Source organism: Macaca nemestrina, chromosome 4, assembly GCF_043159975.1.
Source record: "Macaca nemestrina isolate mMacNem1 chromosome 4, mMacNem.hap1, whole genome shotgun sequence".
Lineage (NCBI taxonomy): Eukaryota > Metazoa > Chordata > Mammalia > Primates > Cercopithecidae > Macaca > Macaca nemestrina.
This window is the reverse complement of record NC_092128.1, coordinates 114,456,786-114,479,530: the sequence shown is the minus strand read 5'-3', so window position 1 is coordinate 114,479,530 and position 22,745 is coordinate 114,456,786. Positions and strand designations below refer to the sequence as shown.

The 22,745-nt window shown below is 51.3% G+C and overlaps 1 protein-coding gene across 6 annotated transcripts; it reads right to left on the bottom strand.

The window, feature by feature from the left end:
• Positions 1 to 508: 508 nt before the first annotated feature.
• Positions 509 to 18,095, bottom strand: LOC105494205 (drebrin like). 6 transcript variants are annotated; one of them, XM_011762437.2, is made up of 13 exons: positions 17,939 to 18,095; positions 12,189 to 12,244; positions 10,285 to 10,397; positions 9,272 to 9,346; positions 5,452 to 5,598; positions 4,489 to 4,566; positions 4,069 to 4,220; positions 3,866 to 3,920; positions 3,365 to 3,446; positions 2,862 to 2,957; positions 2,653 to 2,768; positions 2,167 to 2,272; positions 509 to 1,544 (listed from the first exon to the last, which is right to left on the bottom strand). In XM_011762437.2, the coding sequence occupies exons 1-13, from the start codon at positions 18,019 to 18,021 to the stop codon at positions 1,405 to 1,407; spliced, it is 1,299 nt and encodes a 432-aa protein (XP_011760739.1). In that variant the 5' UTR covers positions 18,022 to 18,095; the 3' UTR covers positions 509 to 1,404. The 6 variants fall into 6 exon arrangements, with proteins under 6 accessions (XP_011760739.1, XP_024652445.1, XP_011760740.1 ...); XM_024796677.2 differs by having other exon boundaries at positions 3,365 to 3,470; positions 3,866 to 3,917; XM_011762438.2 differs by having other exon boundaries at positions 3,866 to 3,917.
• Between the last annotated feature and the right edge of the window lie 4,650 nt (positions 18,096 to 22,745).

Genomic DNA, 22,745 nt, shown 5'->3' with positions numbered 1-22,745 from the left:
CCCTGACTCTTGGGTGGGGACAGGTAAGCCCAGAGGGGGTCTCAAAGCTGGCAACAGCCCAAACTTGGGTCTTCCATGGGAGTGGAGGGGAAGTTCCCTCTTCATGGGAGAGGCACCAGAAAGCCCTGGCAAAAAGGGGAGAGGCCTGAGCACAGGAAAGCCGGGAGCAGGGTTGGATTCCATGCAGCCTGCACCCCAGGCACCAGCAGGTGACGCCTCGAGTCACGCACATCTGCCTAGCAGCTCTGGGGCACAGGAGGGACCTAATTCCCTGGATGCTCGGTGGGCGCCAGATACCTCACGCCACACAGTGGGCCATCCCATGTAGGCAGAGGCTCCCTGAAGCTGGGAGCAGGGCAGCCCTTGGCCTCTCCCAGAGGAACTGGAACACAGGAAGGCTCCAACTTCAGTCTCATCTTAACATTTAGCCTCTTCCTGGTGGCTGATCATCATCAGCCGCAGTCTCAGGGTGAGGGTGCTCACACCAGACACACAGCAGAGGCAGATACCGGGCAGGCGGCAGAGTGCTATTCCCACATGGGAGCATTCAGGCTATAGCAGGGCAGGTCAGAGCTGCGAGCCTGTGTAGACCAAACTGGGAATTCGTGGTCCAAAAGCATATTTGTTCTTCAGGGACATGGATGAGCTGGGACAGAAAATAGGGGAAGACAACAGGCCAAGGCCACTCTGTGTTACGTTTCCTGAAGTCAGAATCAGTTGAGGCACACACTGGGGCCGGCAGGCATTGAGTGAGCCATGTGGAGGAACATGTTGTGTCTGCTGTTTTCGAATACCCAGGGTGGAAGCTTGACCATCCGCATCCCCACTTCCCATAGCCCAGGCAGAGGGACAGAGAAATGGAGTGGGGAGCACAGAGCAGGCTCCGACAAGACAACTTCCCTGCTGCCAAACCACCATGATCCACTCTGACTTTGGTCACAAACTCCGCTAAAAACAATTCTCTACGTTCACTGTTCCCAAGGGTCATTCTAAACAGTGGTGGCCACCACCCCTTAGAAGCAAGAGAAAAAGAAACAAGGCAAATAAATGCAGAAGGCAGCCGGAGCCTCCCAGATGCCCCTGCTCAGGACCCTTCCCCACAGCTTGGCAGTGGCCACTCAGGGCTTGGCCACAGGCAGGGCTTGGCTCAGTATCCTGTCAGGGGCAAGAGCCAAGCTGTGTGGGAGGGTCAGGGGGATGCAGGAAGGATGTTTGGGAATCACCAGGCCATTGCTGCATTTGGGGTGACAGGCTGAGTCTGCCAAGTCAGAGGGAGCCCTAAGGCCTCATCCTCACTGGGGGTCCCATTCCTGGAAGAGTGCCGAATGTTCAACTCCCAGGCCTCCTCTTCCAGCAAGAAGAAAGCCACGTCTGAGCAGGGAAGGGCAAGATGTGCCCTCAGCCTCACTCAATGAGCTCCACGTAGTTGGCAGGGAACATGCCAAAATGGCCATCCGGCCCATAGCCACGCCACCAGCCTTCGTCGATCACCTCGATGCCTGTGATGAGGTTCTCGGGGTCAAAGGAGATCTCTGTGTCGTCGGCTGCAAAGAGGATGAGCCCAGATGTGTATCAGGGGCTCCCTCCCACATCCCACCTGCTCGGGCAGCACACGGCAGCCCCACCCTGCTGCAGTACAGCTCGCTGTGGCTCTGGTTCCTCCTCAGAAATATCCCTGCCACACTGCTAAGCCTTGGCCAACACTGCACCCTGTCCCAATGCTGCTCTGGTGACCACAGCCTCAGGGCACACCCTCCTACAGAGCATTCCCAAAAAAGGCTAGTGTAGACACCAGTCTGCTCCATGGGGAGCCTCCACCCCATTCTCCAAGGCCTCCACCAGGGACGCCTCGGGAACCAGCATCCAGGCTTGGCCCACCTCCCTGCTCAGACCCCATGTTTTGTGACAAGGATGGCAACTGGGATTCTACATCAGCAGCCAGCAAATAGCTATGAGGAACACAAGGGGAGGCCTGCGCTGTGCAGGACACTCCAGTGCCACAGTCGCCCCCACTCCAGAGGTGCTTCTGCCCCTAAACGCACCACCCACCCTCCTGTCTTCTCTTCCTGACACCCCGTGGTGCCATCTTCCCATAAAACCCCAGACCCTCTTGTCTCCTAACCTCAGGACCCTGTGGTCCGTGCCAGCCAGGCCAGGGCACCTTACCTGCCTGGTAGTCGTACAGGGCACGGGCACAGAGCCCTTGCCCACTGAGCCCCTGGCCCTGAATGTGGTGATCAATGTGCTCAGAGCCGGCACCTTGCTGCTGCACCTGCCCAGGGATGACAAAGGTGTTACCCCAGACTCAGCCCTTACACCCAGTCGCTGCTCTGCACCACATGGCCCGGGTCAAGCTGGGAGTACACAGAGGGAAAGCAGTCTACAGGCTCGGGGGCTGCTGCTGTCCCCGCCCTACCAGAGCACAGAAGCCACAGGACAGTGTGCAAATCCCTCAGCCATGGGCTGCAAGGTCCCCTTCCCACCCAGCACCTCCTACAGAGTGGTGCTTGCCCTGACAATTTATAGCACAGGGCTGCTCCAAAAATGCATGTGCTTTAAAACCTGTTGCATGCCCCCAGAAAACTTGGCCCGTGATAAGTGTTCCTGAGTATGCAGCCCCTTCCTGGCCCCAGCCCCACTGTAGGAACCCACCAGTGGGGGCTCCTCGTAGAAGGTCTCCTGCTCCGGGGGTCCCTCATACACAGCCTCCTCTTCTGCCTGCAGCAGACATGGAGGAGTGCTGGGCGCCGGCTCCTCACCAGGGAGATCTGCACCAGGGAACACAACGGGTTCTCACTCCCACACATCCCCCTTCTCCACTGCTGTCCCCCAGGGTCCCCATGGGATGACAAGCGCCTTGCCTGTCCTAGGCCTTGAGACAGTGGCAGCTGGCTCTCTGCCAAAGTGGGTCTCTGGTTGGGTGAGCTGCTTCTGCAGGAAGGGGCTCCTCAGTTTGCCTGCAAATCCGGGTAAATAAATACATCATCACTTCAGAAACACCACCTGTTGCACACGCGCATGCGCACGCACATACACACACACCCCCCGCCCCCCCCGCCACAGCACCCTCCACCCTGGTGTGCTCGAGGCAGTCTCATGGGGCTTGCCCTGGCTAGTGCAGGAACAGAGACCCCAGGGCCATGTGCTATGTGGTGACCTGGTAGACAGTGCAGCCCAATATCTTTTGGAGGCCAAACTGGTGACCAGTGTGGTCACTGATGAGGTCAAGGGCCCCAGGTGTCCCTTCTCACTCACTCATCCCTGTCACCGATACATGTCACTAGCCTCAGAGAGTCCACATAGGACCCCAGGATCCCCCTCACCCTGCTGCTGTCTCGTGGCCAGGCCCAGAGGGAGGTCTCACCCGGCTGAGGACTGGAGACGGAGGTGGTGGACATGGCCCTCTCCTTCTGCTTGAAAATCTCCCTCGGGTGCATGGCAGACTCCTGGAGGGAAGCACATGTTGACCCCTGCAGTGGGCAAAACTTTCACCACCTCTCCCCAGATCACAGCCCCTCCAGCTGTCAGTCTGGTAGCCCCTCAAAGGTGAGTATGGGGCCAGGAGGCAAAACGTGTTCTCAGGTGAGAAGTCATTTAAAAATAAAAAGTCCCTTTAAAAAGGGAAGTAAAACACAGAAGCCAAGGGGCTCACAGGGCCTCCCCCAGGACCAGGTGTGGTCCAAGCCCGAAGCTTCCGCCTTTGACTTTCCTCTACTGTCAGCTCTTGAGGTGCCCAGGTTCCAACCTGCCCCAGCTGACTGCAGGGCAGCTTCTGCCCAGGTCTGGGCTGGGCCCTCAATCCACGATCAGGGACTTCTGTGTGTGGCCAGTACAGGTCCAAACAAGGAGAGCACCCTCATCTTACCTGCTCATCTCGGTTCCTTGAAACCACTTCTTGCTGCTGCTCCTCCCACGTCCTGCTGGGAAGGGCCGGGTGGGGTACAGCTGAGGCACAGCCACAGCTTCTCACGCCGCACCCCTCAGTCCTCCTTGCCTCCGTGGGATGGAGCGGGTGCCCAGCAATGCCCCAGGGTGGGTCCCCCAGGCCAGCCTCCACCTCTGGCTCACCTCTGGGGGCTGGCCTCGCCACGCTGCTCCTGATAGCGCTGCTCCCGGCGCGCAGCCTCACGCAGCTCACGCTCCCGGCGCTCCTGCTCCAGCTGCCGCTGCGCCTCCTCAGCCCGCCGCTTTTCCTCCAGCCGACGGTTCTCCTCCTCCTTCTGCAGGGAGAGCCGCTGCCCGCTCAGCCCTGTGCTGACACTTCAGCCTAATCCCCTGCCCAGGACTGGGTTTTAGGCATATGGCCAAAGACAGGCACCAGAGCCAGTTGCTCATTAGCCTTGTGGCTTAACCTACCCGAGCCTCAGTGTGACCATCTGTAATGGGCACCAAGGAGAGTGGATGCTGCACGAGCTCGCTGCGAAGAAAGCTGAGCCACAGCAAGCAGAACACTCCCATGTGCCCAGCACGCCCCGGGGCAGCACTCACCTCTGCTTTGGCCCAGAAGCTGTCTTTACCAACCCTTTTAATCTCAGACACAGCATTGGTCTTCTGGTACACAGAGCCCTGTAGGGGACAGCACTCATTAGAGACCTGGACCCAGGTGGAAGGCCAGTCCCACAGGCACCAGAGGAGAGAATACACTAAACTTGTGACAACACAGGTGAGTGCTGCTAGGACTGGAGCCAGCAGAGGCGGCAGAGCACTGCCCAGTGACCCTCAAGGAGACACATATCAAGATGACCTGAAAGAAGCCCAGGACACTGCCCCAAGGGGGATGCTCAATCCCAGACAACACTAGAGGGGTCTCTGGTGGTCTTTGGCCCTCATAGATGGGGGCCAGGGCAAGAAAGGCCCCCATACTCCACCTGCAAACTCCTAGACATTGGGCAGTTCTGAAGCAGGCCTCTGGCCAGGGGCACTCAGACAGCTGACTAGCACAAGAGCATCCAAGGAACCACCACTGAGCCCAACCGCACATCTGTGGACGCAGCTCCCAGCCATCAGCTCCACACAGCACTGGGGCCGCAGGCCCACAGGTATCTCCTGTGACTCCAAGGGGCCTGCTCTGGTTTCAGGCTCTGCCTTGATGTCCCCTTTAGTTCCTCCACAGCAGCTACCTCCAGGGGCAGCCCAGGATGTGCCAGTGCCATGACCTCGAGGGCAGCCAGACTATCATAGCCATGCATCCTGCAGAGCCTCCACTCTGATCACACAGGCTGGGCTCCAGATGAAGGCTAAAGAACAGCTAGTCCAAGCCCTAGGCAAAGTCAGAGGGCTACTCCTGCTCATCTGGTCAGTGGGCACTCCCCACAGCTCAGGGGTTACCACCTGCAGAAACTAGGCAGGCATGGGCCCAGCCAGCCTGGGTGCTGGGAAGTGCACATTCCTGGCCCCCCGCCCTCAGGCCCTGAGCAACAAAAGGACTGGCGATGGGCAGGCAGCACTCACCACTGGGGCCTGGGGCCCCGCGTCCTGGAAGCGGCCACTCTCCTTGTGAAAGCTGTAGTTGGCACCTGAAGCCTTGGCCACCTTCTCCATGATGCACTCAGGCTCCACATCCTCCTCGGCCCGTGCATTGATGGTCACGTGGGCCCCCTGCAGCAGGAGTAGCACTTGAAAGAAAGGCTTTGCAAGCCCAGGTTATGGGCCAAACTCCTGTCAGTCCACACAGCACAGGCCACTACTATACCACACAAGACTGGAATCAGGAAACCAGAAGGCACCTGTCTCGCTGCTGAAAACTGAGGCATGAGTTCCCCTCAAGGGCTCAAACAAACCAACTTGGAGCAAACCCCTCATACTTGTCCCAGTTCACGTGAAACCCTTGCCCTCCACTGTGTTATCCAGTAGTTCCTTCTGTAGATGTTCCCTGCTGCATATCAGTAGACAGCCCAGGCATGATTTGCATCAAAGGCCTTCCTTCCAATCAATGAAAATTAATTTTAAATGCCATCTGGAAACCACAAAAGACCCTGAATAGCTAAAGCAATCCGAAGCAAAAAGAGCAAAGCTGGAGGCTTCGTGCTACCTGATTTCAAATTAAACTACAAAACTATAGTAATCAAAACAGCATGGTACTGGCATAAACACACACATACAGAACAATGGAAACTAACAGAGCACCCCACACACTTACAGCCAACTCATTTTTAACAAAGGTGATAGGAACACACACTGTGGAAAGGACGGTCTATTTAATAAACAGGGCAAGGAAAATTGGATATTTATATGCAGAAGAATGAAATCAAATCTTCATCTTTCACCATATAAAAAAATAAACTCAAAACGGATTAAAAAGACTTAAATGTAAGACCTGAAACTATGAAACTACTCAAAGAAAACATTAGAAAGACGCCCCTGGACATTGGTCTGGGCAAAGATTTTTTTGGGTTAAGACCTCAAAAGCCCAGGCAACAAAAGCAAAAGTAATCGACTACATCAAGCTAAAAGGCTTCTGCACAGGATATGAAACAATCAACAAAGTAAACAGATAACCTACAGAATGGGAGAAAATATCTTCAAACTATCCATCTGACAAGGAATTAGCGACCAGAATATAAAAGGAACTCAAACAACTCAGTAGCAAAAAAATAATAATCTGATTTTAAAATGGGCAAAAGACCTTAACAGATATTTCTCGAAAGATGATATACACATGGTTAACTACATATGAAAAAACGCTCAACATCACTAACCATCATCAGGGAAATGCAAACCAAAACCATAATGAGCTATCATCTCACCACAGTTAGAATGGCTATTATAAAAAACTCAAAAAATAAATGCTAGCAAGGATGTGGAGAAAGGGAAACTCTTACACACTGTTGGTAGGAATGTAAAGTAGTACAGCCATTATAAAAAATAGTATGGTTTTTTGGTTTTCTTTTTTGAGACAGTCTTATTCTGTCGCCCAGGCTGGAGAGAAGTGGCACAATCTCGGCTCACTGCAACCTCCACCTCCCGGGTTAAAGAGATTCTCCTGCCTCAGCCTCCTGAGTAGCTGGGATTACAGGTGCCCACCACCACACCTGGCTATTTTAGTCCTACTAAAAACAGAACTACCTTATGATCTAGCAATCCCACTGCTGGGGATATATCCAACTCTGATGTTCAGCACTATTAACAACAGCCAAGACATGGAATCAACCAAGACATCCATCAATGGATGAAAGGGTAAAGAAAATGTAGTATATAAACACGAGGGAATATTATTCAGCCATAAAACAGAATAACATCCTGTCATTTGCAGCAACATGGATGGAACTGGAGGTCATAATGTCAAGGGAAATAAGCCAGGCACAGAAGACAAGTATTGCATGTTCTCACTCATATGTGGGAGCTAAAAAAGTGGGTATCATGGAGGGAGAAAGTACAATGGTGGTTACCAGGGGCTGGGAAGGGCATGGGGGAGAGAAAATGAAGAGACGTTACTTAACAGGTACAAAAATACAGTTAAATAGAAGGAATAAATTCTAGTATTCAGTAGTACAGAAGGGAAATTGTAGTTAACAATAATTTTGTATATTTCAAATTACCTAGAAGAGAAAAATTATAATGTTCCCAACACAAAGAAAAGATAAATGTTTGAGGTGATGGACATGCTAATTACACTGATTCATTGTATACACTGTATACAGGTATCAAAATATGACATGTATGCAAAAAATATGTGCAACTATTACATATAAATTTATAAAAACCCTGGGCCGGGCGCGGTGGCTCTCGCCTATAATCCCAGCACTTTGGGAAGCTGAGGAGGGCAGATCACTTGAGGTCAGGGATTCCAGACCAGCCTGGCCAACATGGGGAAACGCCATCTCTACTAAAAATCCAAAACTTAGCTGGGCATGGTGGCAGGCACCTGTAATATCAACTACTCAGGAGGCTGAGAAAGGAAAATCACTTGAACCTGGGAGGTAGAGGCTGCAGTGAGCCGAGATCATGCCACTGCATTCCAGTCTGGGTGACAGAATGAGTCTCGTCTCAAAACAAACAAACAACTCTGATAAAAGAATGCCATACACGTTTTCTACAAAAAGTAAGCTACTGACATCTTCATGAGAAGCCAGACCCATGACCTCATTCACTGTTACTATCCAGGTTGAGCATCCCTAACCTAAAAGTCCGAAATCCGAACTACTCCAATCAACATTTCCTTTAAGCATTATGTCAGCACTCAAAAAATTTCAGATTCTAGGTTGGGCGCAGTGGCTCACACCTGTAATCCCAGCACTTTGGGAGGCCGAGGCAGGCAGATCACGAGGTCATGAGATCGACACCATCCTGACTAACACGGTGAAACCCCGTCTCTACTAAAAAAAATACAAAAAATTAGCTGGGCGTGGTGGCAGGTGCCTGTAGCCCCAGCTAATGGGAGGCTGAGGCAGGAGGATGGCGTGAACCCGGGAGGCGGAGCTTGCAGTGAGGTGAGATCGCGCCACTGCACTCCAGCCTGGGTGACAGAGTGAGATTCTCTCAAAAAAAAATAAAATAAAAAAAAATTCAGATTCTGGAGAATTTTGGATTTTGGACGCTGAACTGGTAAGTATTTAATGCAAATATTCTCAAATCCGAAAAAATCCAAAACATTTCTGGTCCTAAGCATCTCAGATAAAGGATAATCAAACCTGTATACCTGATAAGCTGGGAATTCTCTTATCGGCTCCTAGATGGAAACTGAGGTATAGCTGAAGAAATGTTGGCAGAACCAGAAATCAAAATTCTGAGTCTCCTTTGCCAGAGAAATGCAACCAGCGAAATGCAAAAAGTTACCTGACAAGTGACCAACAAATGCTTTTGTTACAAATAGTTTTTAAAATTTAAAAAGGTTCTATTATAAGACTGACATAAATCCATGTAGAAATGGGGGCTGGAAAGGAATGCATCAAAAGGGCATGTGCGTGCTAAGATGGTGAGCACTCTCCCCTTCCTCCAAATCCTGACGGTATTACTAAGCTGTTTAGAGGCATCATAAAACAAAACAGAACCAGGGCCCAGCCTTCTCACAGCACCAGTTCCAGCATGGTCCTTTATTCTGCCCCACTGAGGCCGGCCTGTAGGTGGCCCTGGCAACATCCTGACCTCCCATGCATTCGCTGATGAAGAGTGAAGCAGCCTCTGGTCATGCCCTGAAGGGCAGGCAGAGAGCATTAGCCAAGAGCACACTCCCGAATCCAGTTCTGATTCCCACTTGCTTGCACCCAGGAACCTGGGACACCTCAAGCCTGTGAGGCCTGTTCCCACTGGAGCAGGCCTCGCCAGGCCTCACCTTCAGGAAGTTGGCCATGGTGCTGACGTGGCTGGCGCAGGCTCCCTTCCGCACATCGTTCACACCCTCGCCTGTCTGTAACACAAGTATGCCCAGAATGACCCAGGCCTCCCCCAAAGCCACTTCCCTCCCCTGGGGACCCAACATCTACCCTGTGTCCCAGAAAAGAGAAAACTGCAACCCCCAAAGCAGAACCAATTCTTCTGACTGCATCACACTGGTGAGGTAAGTTTCCATGCCTCCAAGGGGCTCATGGTCGCTCCTTTGGCAGGATGGTTACTGGCTTTCCCTGTGGGGGCATTTCATGAGTTTTTATGAGTTTTCTTTCTTTTTTTTTTTTTTTTTTGGAGATGGAGTCTTGCTTAGTCGCCCAGGCTGGAGTACAGTGGCACAATCTCAGCTCACTGCAACCTCTGCCTCCCAGGTTCAAGCAATTCTCCTGCCTCAGCCTTCCGAGTAGCTGGGACTACATGTGCATGCTGCCACGCCCAGCTAATTTTTGTATTTTAGTAGAGACGGGGTTTCACCGTGTTGCCCAGGCTGGTCTCAAACTCCTGAGCTCAGGCAATCCAACCACCTCGGCCTCCCAAAGTTCTAGGATGACAGGCGTGAGCCACCGCACCCGGCCTTCAAGAGTTTTCTTGATCCCTACCAAGGGATCAAGGAGGTCCTGTCCCTGCACTGCCAGGCTCCTAAACACTCCCTCAGGCTCTCTACTCCATCAGAACAACCACCCTCAAGAGCACGGAGCAAGGACTCCCTGCGACTGCTTTTACTCCATTTTGCAGGAAGAACTCTAGGCTTGGAGGGTGAATTCTGCATAGCAAAGTCACAGTTATTCTTTGGGACACAATGAATCTGTCAACTAGTCTGCTCATTCACGAGCTCAGAGCTGTTCTATTGATCCACTAAGTCATGCCCGTAAAACACTCTGTTCCTGAAGTCAAGCCAAAACAGGAAAGAAGACAATGGGGTTTCCTGGGTCACACCTAGATGAAACGGGCTCCACATACCCAGTTGATGAGGACAAATTTGGGCAGTCCGGAGTTGGGGTCCTTCACTCTGCAGAAGGCATACATCACCTTCCCGCTGTTGAGCTCCTCCACCATCTCCTCCAGGCCACCCTCTGCAGCAGAGTCACAAGGAAGGTCAGGGGTGGCCCTGACATTCCCTGCTGGCCCTCGTCCCACCAGGAAGGGAAGCCAAGCTCCCTCTAAACCAGGGCTTCTCACATCTACCTGTATCAGAATCTTTCTAGGGGCATGTTTACAATCAGAGTCCTGGGCACCAGCCCCACTAAACTGACTGATGAGAGCTGGGTGGGACCTAGGAGTCTGTGATTCTGACAAGTACCTCAGGTAATTTCTTTTACCCACACTTGTTTAAAAACCACTTCTCTAAACCCAGAGGTAATTCTGGAAATAAAAACAGGGTCACTTCCCTGGCAAACCAGCCACCAGACTTCCAAATGGAGGATGTCTACATCAAAATTTTATTGTTGCCTCAACCTTGCAAAGGGGCCCGGAATAGCAGGGCCTGTAGAGTCACCACTGCCTGCACCTGTGTCTGCTCAAGCTCCAGGGCCGCCCAGGGGGCCAGACCAGATTGAACATCCTGCAGCAGCATAACTGGCTCAGCCCTCACAGACTCCAGAAGAGAGGGTGATGGGGGCAGGGGGAGCATAGGAGTGGGCAGCTCTAAACGATTCTCCCCTGACACTGAGGCTTAGCCCCCACAAGCTTTTCCAGGTTATAAGGAGGAAGAGCTGATCAGGTATTTCAGCTACAGGGCTCCATATAAGTGGAGGCAGTCATGAGTCCCCACTCTGGGGACAGGAACTTGTTGCGTTTGTGGCAGAGCCCTGTCCCTTGCCACTGGGGATGATGACAGGAAACTCAAGTTGTTGATCCCTGCAACTCCCAGTCACCTGCCACACCACATGTCTACTGTTCAATGGTGATCCTTCTAGAAAGGGGACACCTCCCAAAAAGGTTGTGAAAGGAAGGGGCTTTCTACCAACAACAGCCACCAAACCGTGGAGAACACACTCCGAGCGCTCACTGAACAATGAAGCCATGTCCGGCTCAGGACAGAGGGAGGGGTCAGGGAAGTTCTGGAGGAGGAGTAGTCAAGGGTGTCAGCTGGGGGGCCCACAGGTCACACTCTGACCCAGCCTACCCTGACAATCTCTGCTCTGTGCTGGCCAAGAGCCTGTCCTTCCTGCAGAGACCCCCAGAGCCTCCCCCGTGACTATCTGCAGTGATACTGCCTCTCCCAGTGAGGATGGGGCCCCTGCAAGCACTCGGCACAAGACCAGGGCAGGACAAAGGGAGACTAGGCCATGTCTGTGGACCTTCTTTCCGCCAGCACCAGTTCTGGGACTAGTGAGCTTCCCACCACAGCTCCCTGGATGCAGGCTGCCCATAAGCTGGAGAGGCCTGTTTCCCTCTCAACTCTCCCCAAGTAGACACAGAGAAAGCACTCCCCTGCACCCAGAGGGGAGGAGAGCCAAGAAGGAATGTTTTCACTTACACATATCTGAAACCAAAGGCCTGCCAGAAGTGGCCAGTGAGCACTGGAAGCCCCATGTGGCTCAGTGGACCAAGACGGCTGAGTGCGCTGACCTCCGGTCCTGCCTGTTGTTGGCTCATGTAATGATCAAGGGGCCAGGGAACCCCCAATGGAGTTAATGTGGGGTGGGTCTGCAGAAGGCAGGCTCCAGTCCACTTTCCACCCTCAGTGGAGGAAGGTGTTGAGCCACTGGCAGAGGCCACCTGTGTGACAGAGTCCCCTTCTTCCTGTGCAGTAGCTGAAATGCCAGCTGAGATGGACTGCTGATGGTCACAATCCTCTCTCCCTTGCACACATCACCCTCCTACCTCCTGGTGTCCCCGAGTCCATTTGGAGTCATACTCACCCCCTGTGCCAGCCACACGGATGTCGTTGCTGTTGCCTTCATAGGTAAAGAGAGCCCTGAAACGAAACACAAGTGAGCTCTGTAGCCAGTACCTTGGTTACATCTCTCCTCACCACACCTACCATGACTTTCCACTACACCCCAAAAAGCTTGGGCCGACAGTAACACTGTGAGTGGACACGGGCCCCTTCTCACTTTGCTCTAGCCCGCTAACCAGGTTCTCAGTAGGCAACTGTGCAGCCTTCTCAGCTCGGCAGCTGGGAGGACACTGGCCTGACTTACCATGGGGTGGGGGTTGTGAGGGACAAAGCCACGGAGATGGGAGCACACATCTACTATGAGGAAAACATGAGCTGTGGAGTTTCCAACGACTGCTATACATTCGTGTGTCAAATACTCACCTGGCCACACCAGGTATATGGATTTGAAGAGACAAAACATATCTACATATTCCTGAACCCAGAGGACCCAAAAGGAGAAGCAAGTCAGAGAAATACACACGCTGGGCCCCTTGGAAGGCTGCCCACCACTCCTGTGCATGTCTGCCCTGGCTCCAGTGAAGCCTGGCAGGTAGGGCAGCAGGTCCTTCTAGGCTTGAGACTCTTTGGTAAACACAGATAACTACAGGTTGTGTTTATTAGAAACCACAAGGGAATGACACAACATGAAATCACACAGTTAAAACCATGAACCTGCCAAGCCCCTCACGGACAGGTACCCATGAGCAAGTTTCCTATCTAGCAGAGCCTATCTCTCCATGGGTGACATGGGGCCATGGCTTTCTTTTCCTGTAAGATTAATTATTCATAAGAACTCTGGGCCAGGCGCGCTGGCTCATGCCTGTAATCCCAGCACTCTGGGAAGCCAAGTCGGGCAGATGGGGATCACGAGGTCATGAGATCGAGACTATTCTGGCTAACATGGAAAAATCCAATCTCTACTAAAAATACAAAAAATTAGCTGGATGTGGTGGCAGGCACCTGTAGTCCCAGCTATTCAGGAGGCTGAGGCAGGAGAATGGGGTGAACCCGGGAGGTGGGGCTTGCAGTGAGCCAAGATCATGCCACTGTACTTCAGCCTGAGCAACACAGCAAGATTCCATCTCAAAAAAAAAAAAAAAAAAAAAAAAAAAAGAACTCTGGGCCAGGCATGGTGGTTCATACCTGTAATCCCAGTACATTGGGAGGCTGAGGCAGGAGGGTCGCTTGAGTCCAGGAGTTTGAGACGAGCCTGGGCAACATGGTGGGACCCTATCTCTACCAAAAATACAAAAATCAGCCAGGAGTGGTGGCACATGCCTGCAGTCCCAACTACTCGGGAGGCTGAGGTGGGAGGACTGCTTAAGCCCGGGAGCTTGAGGCTACAGTGAGCCATGATGATGCCATTGTACTCTAGCCCAGGCAACAGAGTGAAACCCTAACTCTTAAAAAACAAACAAACAAAAAAAAAACGGCCGGGCGCGGTGGCTCAAGCCTGTAATCCCAGCACTTTGGGAGGCCGAGATGGGCGGATCACGAGGTCAGGAGATCGAGACCATCCTGGCTAACACGGTGAAACCCCGTCTCTACTAAAAAATACAAAAAACTAGCCGGGTGAGGTGGCGGGCGCCTGTAGTCCCAGCTACTCGGGAGGCTGAGGCAGGAGAATGGCGTAAACCTGGGAGGCGGAGCTTGCAGTGAGCTGAGATCCGGCCACTGCACCCCAGCCTGGGCGGCAGAGCAAGACTCCGTCTCAAAAAAAAAAAAAAACAAAACAAAACAACAAAAAAAAAAAAACAAAAAAAAACACAAAACTCTGGTAAAGATTCATTCTGACTTGCTATTAGCATGAACCTTGCAGCAACTCAACACCCCCGGCAGGACTGCTGGACATGGGTTGCGGGCACTGACCCATTGGACTGTAAGTCAAAGGCAAAACCCAGTCCTGTGTGTGTCATCTCCCCAGTCTCAGCCAGACGGAAGCTCCAGGGATAAACAGGTGGACAGGAACCAAATCAGCTTCAACTTGGCTTCCCCAGGGCTTTGCCAATGCCACTGGACAGAGATGCTTATGCCTGAGAAAGATGGAGAAATTAGACCCAGGCCCAGTGGGATCTGGTTGGTAGGGAGGAGACAGGCCTCCAGGAAAAGGCACTGCTTACCAGGAGAGGAGACAGAATACAGAAGGAGAGAAACACCAAATGAGAAACACTCAGAGAAAAGGAACTAGAGAAGAGACCACAGAGAAACGAGAAAGATTTGGGAGGTGGCACACTGTCAGCGTGAGCTGGGGGAACGCCCTGGAGGAAAGAAGCCCATTCCTCTTGATGACCACAAAGCCCTGGCTGCCAGAAGATAGCAAGCTGGCACAAGCAGCAGGGAACGGAAGATGGCAGCTTAACCCAGCTCTTGCAAGAAGGGACTCAGCCAGCTACAATGGCTCACGCCTATAATCCCAGCACTTTGGGAGGCCAAGGCAGGCGGATCACCTGAGGTCAGGAGTTTGAGACCAGCCTTGCCAACATGGGAAACCTTGCCTCTACTAAAAATACAAAATTAGCCAGGTGTGGTGGTGGATGCCTGTAATCCCAGCTACTTGGGACTCTGAGGCAGGAAAATCACTTGAACCCGGGAGGCAGAGGTTCCATGCCACTTCACTCCAGCCTGGGTGACAAAGCAAGACTCTGTCTCAAAAAAAAAAAAAAAAAAGGGACTCAGCAGCTAATATAATAAGAGCCAAGCTCAATGCCTGCCACCTATCTCTCTGACTTGATCCCCCTCTACCCCAGGCCACCTTTAAGAATGTTCCCAGTGCAAAGGCACCTTCCCAGTTTAGAGGCCCTTGGAAAGAAGGGCGAAGGAAGTTTCAAATCAACATGAAAAAACATGGTGCACTGGCCTCTGAACAGCAAGAAATATGGAGTGTCAAGCATCTTATAATTCAATCATGCCTTTGAAAATTAGTACTGAGAGCCTACTGCTTACTAGTTACAGGAATGCAGCTATGAACAATCCCTAAAAGGTCCTACCCATGGAACTTACTTTCTAATGGGAGAAAAAATACACACCTAACACTAATGTACTATTAGCGAGTGAAGCAGGTGCTAGAGGTGACACATGAACCAGGTAAGATCAATGCCAAGATATGGAGTAAGCAGGGGCAGGAGACAGATTCAAGACAGAGAGCTGATGTCATGGCTGCTCCCCACTCTGCCTGCCTTCCCCAATGCCAGCACTGTGTGTGTGAAACCTCTTATGACCCACCAAACTAGAGACCACCTCTTCTTCCTCTGATATCTCTACCACTTTTTCTGTATGAATCTCTGTCCATCCTTCATCCAAGCATCTGCTACACATAACAACTGTGCCTCAGGCACCAAGGACAGAGAGACCCCACCCCTTCCAGTAAGAGATAAAGGTGACAAGAAAACCCATAAGGATTTTCAGCACATGTTGTGTCTGGCATGTGTCTGAAGGAAGTCAAACAGAAAGATGGGAAAAAGTGCCTACAGACAGGGAGCTAGGAATCAAGGAAGGCCTCTCTGAGAAGGCAACCTTGGGGCAAAGAAGTGAAGGCTGGGGACAACGTGGAAGAAGTGTGCTCCACGCAGAAGCAGCAGAGCAAGGACTCTGAAGAGGAACCAACTTGTAAGTCTGAGGAAGAGAAAGACGGCCAGAGTGGTGACAAACAGGTGTGGCCACAGTGTGGTAAGTGAAAGGGGTGGTAGGTTCTGGGTCACGCAGGACATCAGCAGAGCGAGGAGTCTAGGCTTTATTCAACATGCAACAGGAAGCCACTGTAGAGTTATAGACACGGAAGTGACATGGTCCAGATATTTTTCCGCAGTGTGCAGGAATCTACCACACAGTATCTGCTGTAACCTTAATGGTTGTGACTATGAGGGTGGAGGCCAGTGGGTCATGCTGCTGAGTAACACAACCTGTAGTGCTACAAGAGCCTGGAGGTAGGGAGGGAGCATGGCATGGCTGTCTGGGCAGATGAGTCCAGTGAGATAGGTGGGTTCTGACTTCATGAAGGGAAAGAGGAGGTTCCACAACCCTCATGAGGGACAGAGAGTAGATGGGGTGGGTAAGCACCAGGCCAGGAGTGGTAGCAGACAGCTCTGGTAAGAAGCCCAAGGAAAGGCTAGGAACATAGGAGGTCTGAAGAGGGAAGCCCAAACTGCCAGGTGGGCTAGGAGGCATCATCCCAAACCAGTGATGGTTCCTCAGAAGACTGATGATGAAGAGAGACCTGGAAGAGAGATAGATCAGGAGTGCCAGGAAGCTCCTAGGTAAGTCTGCCAGGGTAAACAAAGTGATCAAGAGCATGTTAAGAAGCAAAATCTTTAACTGGGCAGGGCTGGAGAGGGGCAAAGATTCTTCTGGGTTCTAAAGCCAAGTGGTATCATGAGGACATGAAAATGGGGCACTCATTGCAGAGATGCTTTTGACTGGGTTTGAAGTAACAGGAGAGGCCTAAGAGAAACACGAACAGGAATAGGAGAGAGGCAAAACAGGGGGCTGACATCTAGAAACTCTCCTGAGAAAACTAACACTGACTGACATGTGGGTAAATCTGAGGGATTATAAAGCAGGCAGAAAACCCTACCAAGGAAGTGACGAGACATCCTTCTTTAGATGCCTCCCAAACAGAAGATGTGCTGTTTGGCATAAGTGCCATCCAGGGCACCCAGACCTGACAGGAGAGTCTACAGACACCCCACAGACCTAAGCAACTGCTATTCTAAAGCTCTTCCCCTAATGGCCCGGGGCGGAGGAAAAGGCAAAGCCATAACATCCTCAGGGTCACAACAGTACACTGCATAAAAGCCGCTCTGTGCTGGGCACTAGGAAGTGCGGAGGAGATGAGAAAGCACTTGTACAAGTGGAGATGGCCCCCATACAAGGGGAAGACAGTCGGGAGGGCCTCAGTGCTGACCACAGGGTGGCCCCACCACGACTCAGCCTCCAAGGCCCAGTTTCTATTCCCCAAAGTTGGTCACCTTAGCCCACCATACTCAGCATATTTCTCAGAATTGGAATTTCTCAAAATCGGTCAGCGAAAACAATTTAAGCAAATGGGAAAGTGAGGATATCTTGGGTGGTGGAGGGAAAATGGGACCTTTTCCCAAATAGATAGCAAGCATCCTACTTTCGTACATCTTCTCATGTCTCAGGCACAGGAAAGAGTACACTTTTTGGAGAAAGAAATGTTCTGAAGTCCATGTTCACAGAGAGCCAAGAACCCAGATCCCCGAGCTCCTCGTCTGAAACCCCCAGGGCAGGGCTCACATTCACAGCCTGGCTGCCAGGCCGTTCTCAAATGCCCATCTCTGAACACAGCGTTTGCAAAAAAAAGGGCGTGGCTTCCGCCTTCTCAGAGAGGGCTATGCAGGGCCCCCTTCTCCAGGGAAGTCCCAGGGCTGGAAAGAAGAACCTGGCGAAGCTAGCAAGCACGACCAGGCCGAGGATCCAACATGGAAGCCCGCGGAGCCCATAGTGGGTGGCGAGCGGCAGGGGGAGGGGCGGGGACTCACTGGGTCCCTGCAAGCCGGGTTTAACTTTTCCACAATCGGCGGGGCAAGGGGTCACGGGGGGAGACAGCACTCCTGCTGCGGTGTGGAGGGGGCAGACAGGTAAGCCCCGGGCCACCTGCCGGGGTGCCGCTCCCTGCTCGCGCTCCCGCTCCTCCCGGGTCCCCGGCTCGCCCCAGACAGACCCACCCCTGAGGCAGCCCCTGGCCCGACCCTGGCCCGTCTCGCCGCCCACCAGTCGGTCGGGGACTTCTCGGTGACCACCCGCACGTAGGCCTCCTGCAGCGCTGGCCCGTTCCGGCTCAGGTTCGCCGCCATGGCCCGCCCCGCAGTCTCCGCGCCGCTGCTGCCGCTTCCGGGCCGGACCGCCCCTTTGACAGCCGACAAGCCTAGCCTCCGACAACCGGAAACCCCGCCCCACGGCAGGAAGCGGAAATGGCAGGGGCCAGCTGCACCCGCGGGTCCTAGCGAGTCGTCAGGCCCCCTGGTCTAGCATCCGGGTCCCGCGAACGCCGAAAGACAAGCGGGAGAAGCGAGGACTCGGCTTTCTGTTTGTCCTCAGGGAGGGATCCTGGGGCGCGGACTAGCTGTTTTCTGGTCCCACGCAAACGGCAGCTTGACTTGGAAGCCTGGCCGAGAGGACCCAGTCCAGCCCCCGCTAGCTGCTCTCACAGCACCGTGCTCATTCTTTTCTAAATCTTGTTATGTCGATGCGCTTATTTGAGAGATCTTGGGTTCACTGCAGTCTCCCTCCAGACGAGGTCTTCAGCCTGTTTGTGGACCCTCAACAGTTTGATCTATGAATGAAACATGCATAAATGTACGAATACCCGGATAAATGAATGCTAAGTGACGATCACACCGCTACAAACCTAACTGAAAGTGCCTTTGTGCTTTCTCACTCTCACCTGAGTTTTTCACTCTGCAATTTGGTGGAGGCCAGGATAGTGGAGGCGTGAAGAGAACCTGCCTTGTGCTTCACCTGCACATCTGGATGGTCGCCCCTAGAAGGTGTCAGTAATTCCTCAATCTGCTCCCCTCCTCCAGTGAACACCAGTTTTTCCATCCACAAATCTGCCTACACTGACTGAACTAGCTTCTTATCTGCATGATAGGGAAACATGCCAAAGCCCAAGGCAGCTCACAGCTTCTTTCCCTCCCATGGAGAATAACTCCCCTTCCTCCTTAAAATATAAATCCGGCCGGGCGCAGTGGCTCACGCCTGTAATCCCAGCACTTTGGGAGGCCAAGGTGGGCGGATCGCGAGGTCAGGAGATCGAGACCATCCTGGCTAACACGGTGAAACCCCGTCTCTACTAAAAATACAAAAAATTAGCCGGGTGTGACGGCGTGCGCCTGTAGTCCCAGCAACTCGGGAGGCTGAGAATGGCGTGAACCCCGGGAGGCGGAGCTTGCAATGAACCCAGATAGCGCCACTGCACTCTAGCCTGGGCAACAGAGAAAGACTCCATCTCAAAAAAAGGAAAAGTATATATATATATGTATATGTATAAAATATATATGTATTATATATATATAAATCTACAGTCCCCTAAGTCCAGATGTGCTTTGGAATTCAATCTAAGATTTCAGAAAAGTTATACCATATATGTCCTGTATACTCTGTAAGCCCTTATCACAGGATCTGGAGAGGAACTGGTAATCAGACGTGTTCATACTTTTGCTGTGATGTGTGTGAATAATCAGCTAAGTGGAATATAAGAAGACTCTAAATATCCTCATGGCCATTAAGGTCAGTTTTTGCTACCAAATGAACTACCAAAATCTTAAGGTGTTTGGGTCTGGATGGTGCAGATAAGGGCTTGTGGACCTAATTTAGAAAAAAACACAGTTCATTTGTTATGTCCATTTTTCTTTCTGTTCACATCATTGTTGCTTGTGGTCTTGTTTGTTTTGTGCTGCTATAACAAAGTACCACAGACTATGTAATTTACATATAACAGAAATTTATTTTCTCACAGTTCTGGAGGCTGCGAAGTCCAATGTCATGGCACTAGTATCTGGTGAGGGGCTTCTTGCTGCCTCATAACATGGTGAAAGGGCAAAGAGGATGAGAGACAGACAAAAGGGGGTCAAACTCATTCTTTTTTTTTTTTTTTTTTGAGATGGAGTCTCACTTTGTAGCCAGGCTGGAGTGCAGTGACCACAAACTCGGCTCACTGCAACCTCCGCCTCCCAAGTCCAAGCAATTCTCCTGCCTCAGCCTCCTGAGTAGCTGGGACTACAGGCACATGCCACCATGCCCAGCTAAGTTTTGTATTTTTCATAGAGATGGGATTTCACCATGTTGGCCAGGATAGTCTCGATCTCTTGACCTTGTGATCTGCCTACCTTGGCCTCCCAAAGTGCTGGGACTACAGGTGTGAGACACTGCACCCGGCCCCAAACTCAGTCTTTTATAATGAACCTGAGGCAGGAGAATAGGGGCTGGAAGCAAGGAACCTAACACCAATTCACACTAACCTCCTAGAACCAAATCAAAAGGAAAACCCTAACTTATGACCAAGTAACAAAAGGACCAGAGGCTACTCCCTTTGCAACCGCCCCCCACCTTTTTCTGCATGGTAGATGAAAAATTGAAAGTACCTCTGATTGGTCCCTTTCCACAACCAATCAGGCTGCTCATGGACCAAGTCTTCATTTGCATAGGAGTATAACTTTGTAACTTCACTTCACCCTTTCAATCAGAGGTATGCATAGGGTGTAACTTTGAAACTTCGCTTAAGCTTCTGATAGGTCCCCTTCCTCAACCAATCAGACTGACTGCGGGCCACTAATTCATTTATGTAGGGTGAACACCAAGTAGCCAATGGGAAACCTCTAGAGGATATTTAACCCCTAGAAAATTCTGTAACCAGGCTCTTGAGCCACTTGCTCAAGCCACTCCCACCCTGTGGAGTGTACCTTCATTTTCAATAAATCTCTGCTTTTGTTGCTTCATTCTTTCCTTGCTTTGTTTGTGCATTTTGTCCAATTCTTTGTTCACGACACCAAGAACCTGGACACCCTCCACAGGTAACAAACCCACTTCCAAGATAATGGCATTAATCCATTCATGAGGGCCTAAGCACCTCCCACCTCCCACCACTCAACGCCATCACATTGGAGATCAGGCCTCTAAGACATGAACTTTGTTGGATACATTCGAACCACAGCACTTGTCTTACAGGCAGAAGCTCTGACATTTCTGAGAGGAAAACAGTTACTTCATCCTGACCTGGAGAAGTCTCAAGCTCTGGCAAAATATCCCTTCTCCTCAGCAGTCCAGTCTGCAGCCTTCACCCCTCCTTTGAATTCATCCTAGATCTTCTTTTCGATCTTTTCTCTTTTCCACAGTGCAGGTCTCCCTACTTCTGTACTTTGACTTCACTATTGTCAGAAAAAGTGAAGTTACATCAATAGGCGCTCTCCAGGTCTCCTAATTTTCAGTCTTTCCCCCCTCTTACTTCAGTAACATCTCTGCTTGTTTTTCCTTCAGACCAGACCCTCAGGTGACTTTCTGCTCCCTCATCCCTCTGCCCCCAGTCTCCATATTCTAGAGGAGTTTGGCCATCGGTCTTATGGTACTTCTACCGCCTTCTCTTTGGTGAACATATCTTTTTTTTTCTCTTCTTTGTCTGGGAATATTCCTATTTAATCACCTTCCAGTTGTCAGTTTCCTTCACCCACTTGGCCACCAGTCCCAGGCGGAAGCCCTAGGAGGTCTGGGAGCACTTTTCAAATTTTAGTCTACCTGAGGAGAAGCTACCCTTACCTGAAACCAGGTTGTGCAGGCCAAAGAAGCAGGTCTCTGTGTTCTAGAATTAGATCAGCTCAGTGAGGTGACCAGGCTCCATGTAGAGAAGACTGAGGAAGAGTCTCTGATGGTGAGAAGTTTGAGGGAGCATGATACTGCTTCCTGTTGTAGTGTATAGAAACCTGTTTCAGCTTGATAGGCCAGGGAAAGCCTCAGAGGAGGTAACTAACCCTGGAGCAGAGACTGGGTTCTGAGGTAGGAGCCAGCCTAATTGGTCTGAGAAATGGGACACAGGGAGAAGGAGAGGCCAAGGGTTTTATTCTACGTGTAATGGAAACTCTGATGGGTTTTAAAGAGGAGATGATGCGGCCTGCCATATGTAGACCACCTCACCTCTCTCACGCTCCCATTTTTCTTGTATAAGTTTCCTGTTCACTGTCCTGTAACCACTCAATGGGTTCTTCTTTCCTGTTGCTCAGATATAGCTGATCTATCAAGATCAGAGAAAGAGTATAATACACATAGAGCCAGTGAAATGGAAGACTGGAGTTTTATTATTACTCATATCAGCCTCCTCCAAAATTTGGAGGCTAAGATTTTTAAAGAATAGTTTGGCAGGCAGGGGGCTAGGGAATGGGTGCTGCTGATTGGTTTGGGGTGCAGTCATAGGGCTGTGGAAAATGGTCTTCATGTGCTGTCTACTTCTGGGTGGGGCCACAGGAGTCTAACTGGGGCCATCCAGTTATCAGAGATGGAAAAACCTGAAGAGACATCTCAAACGGCCAATCTTAGGTTCCACAATAGTGATGTTATTTACAGGAGTTATTGGGGAAGTTGCAAATGTTGTGACCTTTGGAATAATGGCAGTAATCATTTAACTACAAATTCAGGCTCCTCTCATCCTTCTAACCTGGTAGCCTTTCATTAGTGTTACAGAGGCAGTTTAGGTTTGTGTGTTTTTTGTTTATTTGAGATGGAGTTTTGCTCTGGTTGCCCAGGCTGGAGTGTATGGCACAATCTTGGCTCACTGCAACCTCCGCCTTCTGGGTTCAAGTGATTCTCCTGCCTCAGCCTCCTGAGTAGCTGGGATTACAGGCATGTGCCACCACACCTGGCTAATTTTGTATTTTTAGTAGAGACAGGGTTTCTCCATGTTGGTCAGCTGGTCTCGAACTCCTGAACTTGTGATCTGCCAGGCTCGGCCTCCCAAAGTGCTGGGATTACAGGCATTAGCCACCATGCCCGGCACTAATTTCTTTTTCTTTTTCTTTTTTTTTTTTTGGAG

What these genes read in the sequence shown, in the direction of transcription:
- LOC105494205 (XM_011762436.2), bottom strand. Translation starts at nt 18,021, where the DNA reads ATGGCGGCGAACCTGAGCCGGAACGGGCCAGCGCTGCAGGAGGCCTAC. An exon ending in CCGTGTGGCTGGCACAGGGG is followed by an intron (nt 10,398 to 12,188) that starts GTGAGTATGACT and finishes ACTCTGCTGCAG; the next exon opens with AGGGTGGCCTGGAGGAGATG. An exon ending in CCATGGCCAACTTCCTGAAG is followed by an intron (nt 5,599 to 9,271) that starts GTGAGGCCTGGC and finishes CTCCTGCTGCAG; the next exon opens with GGGGCCCACGTGACCATCAA.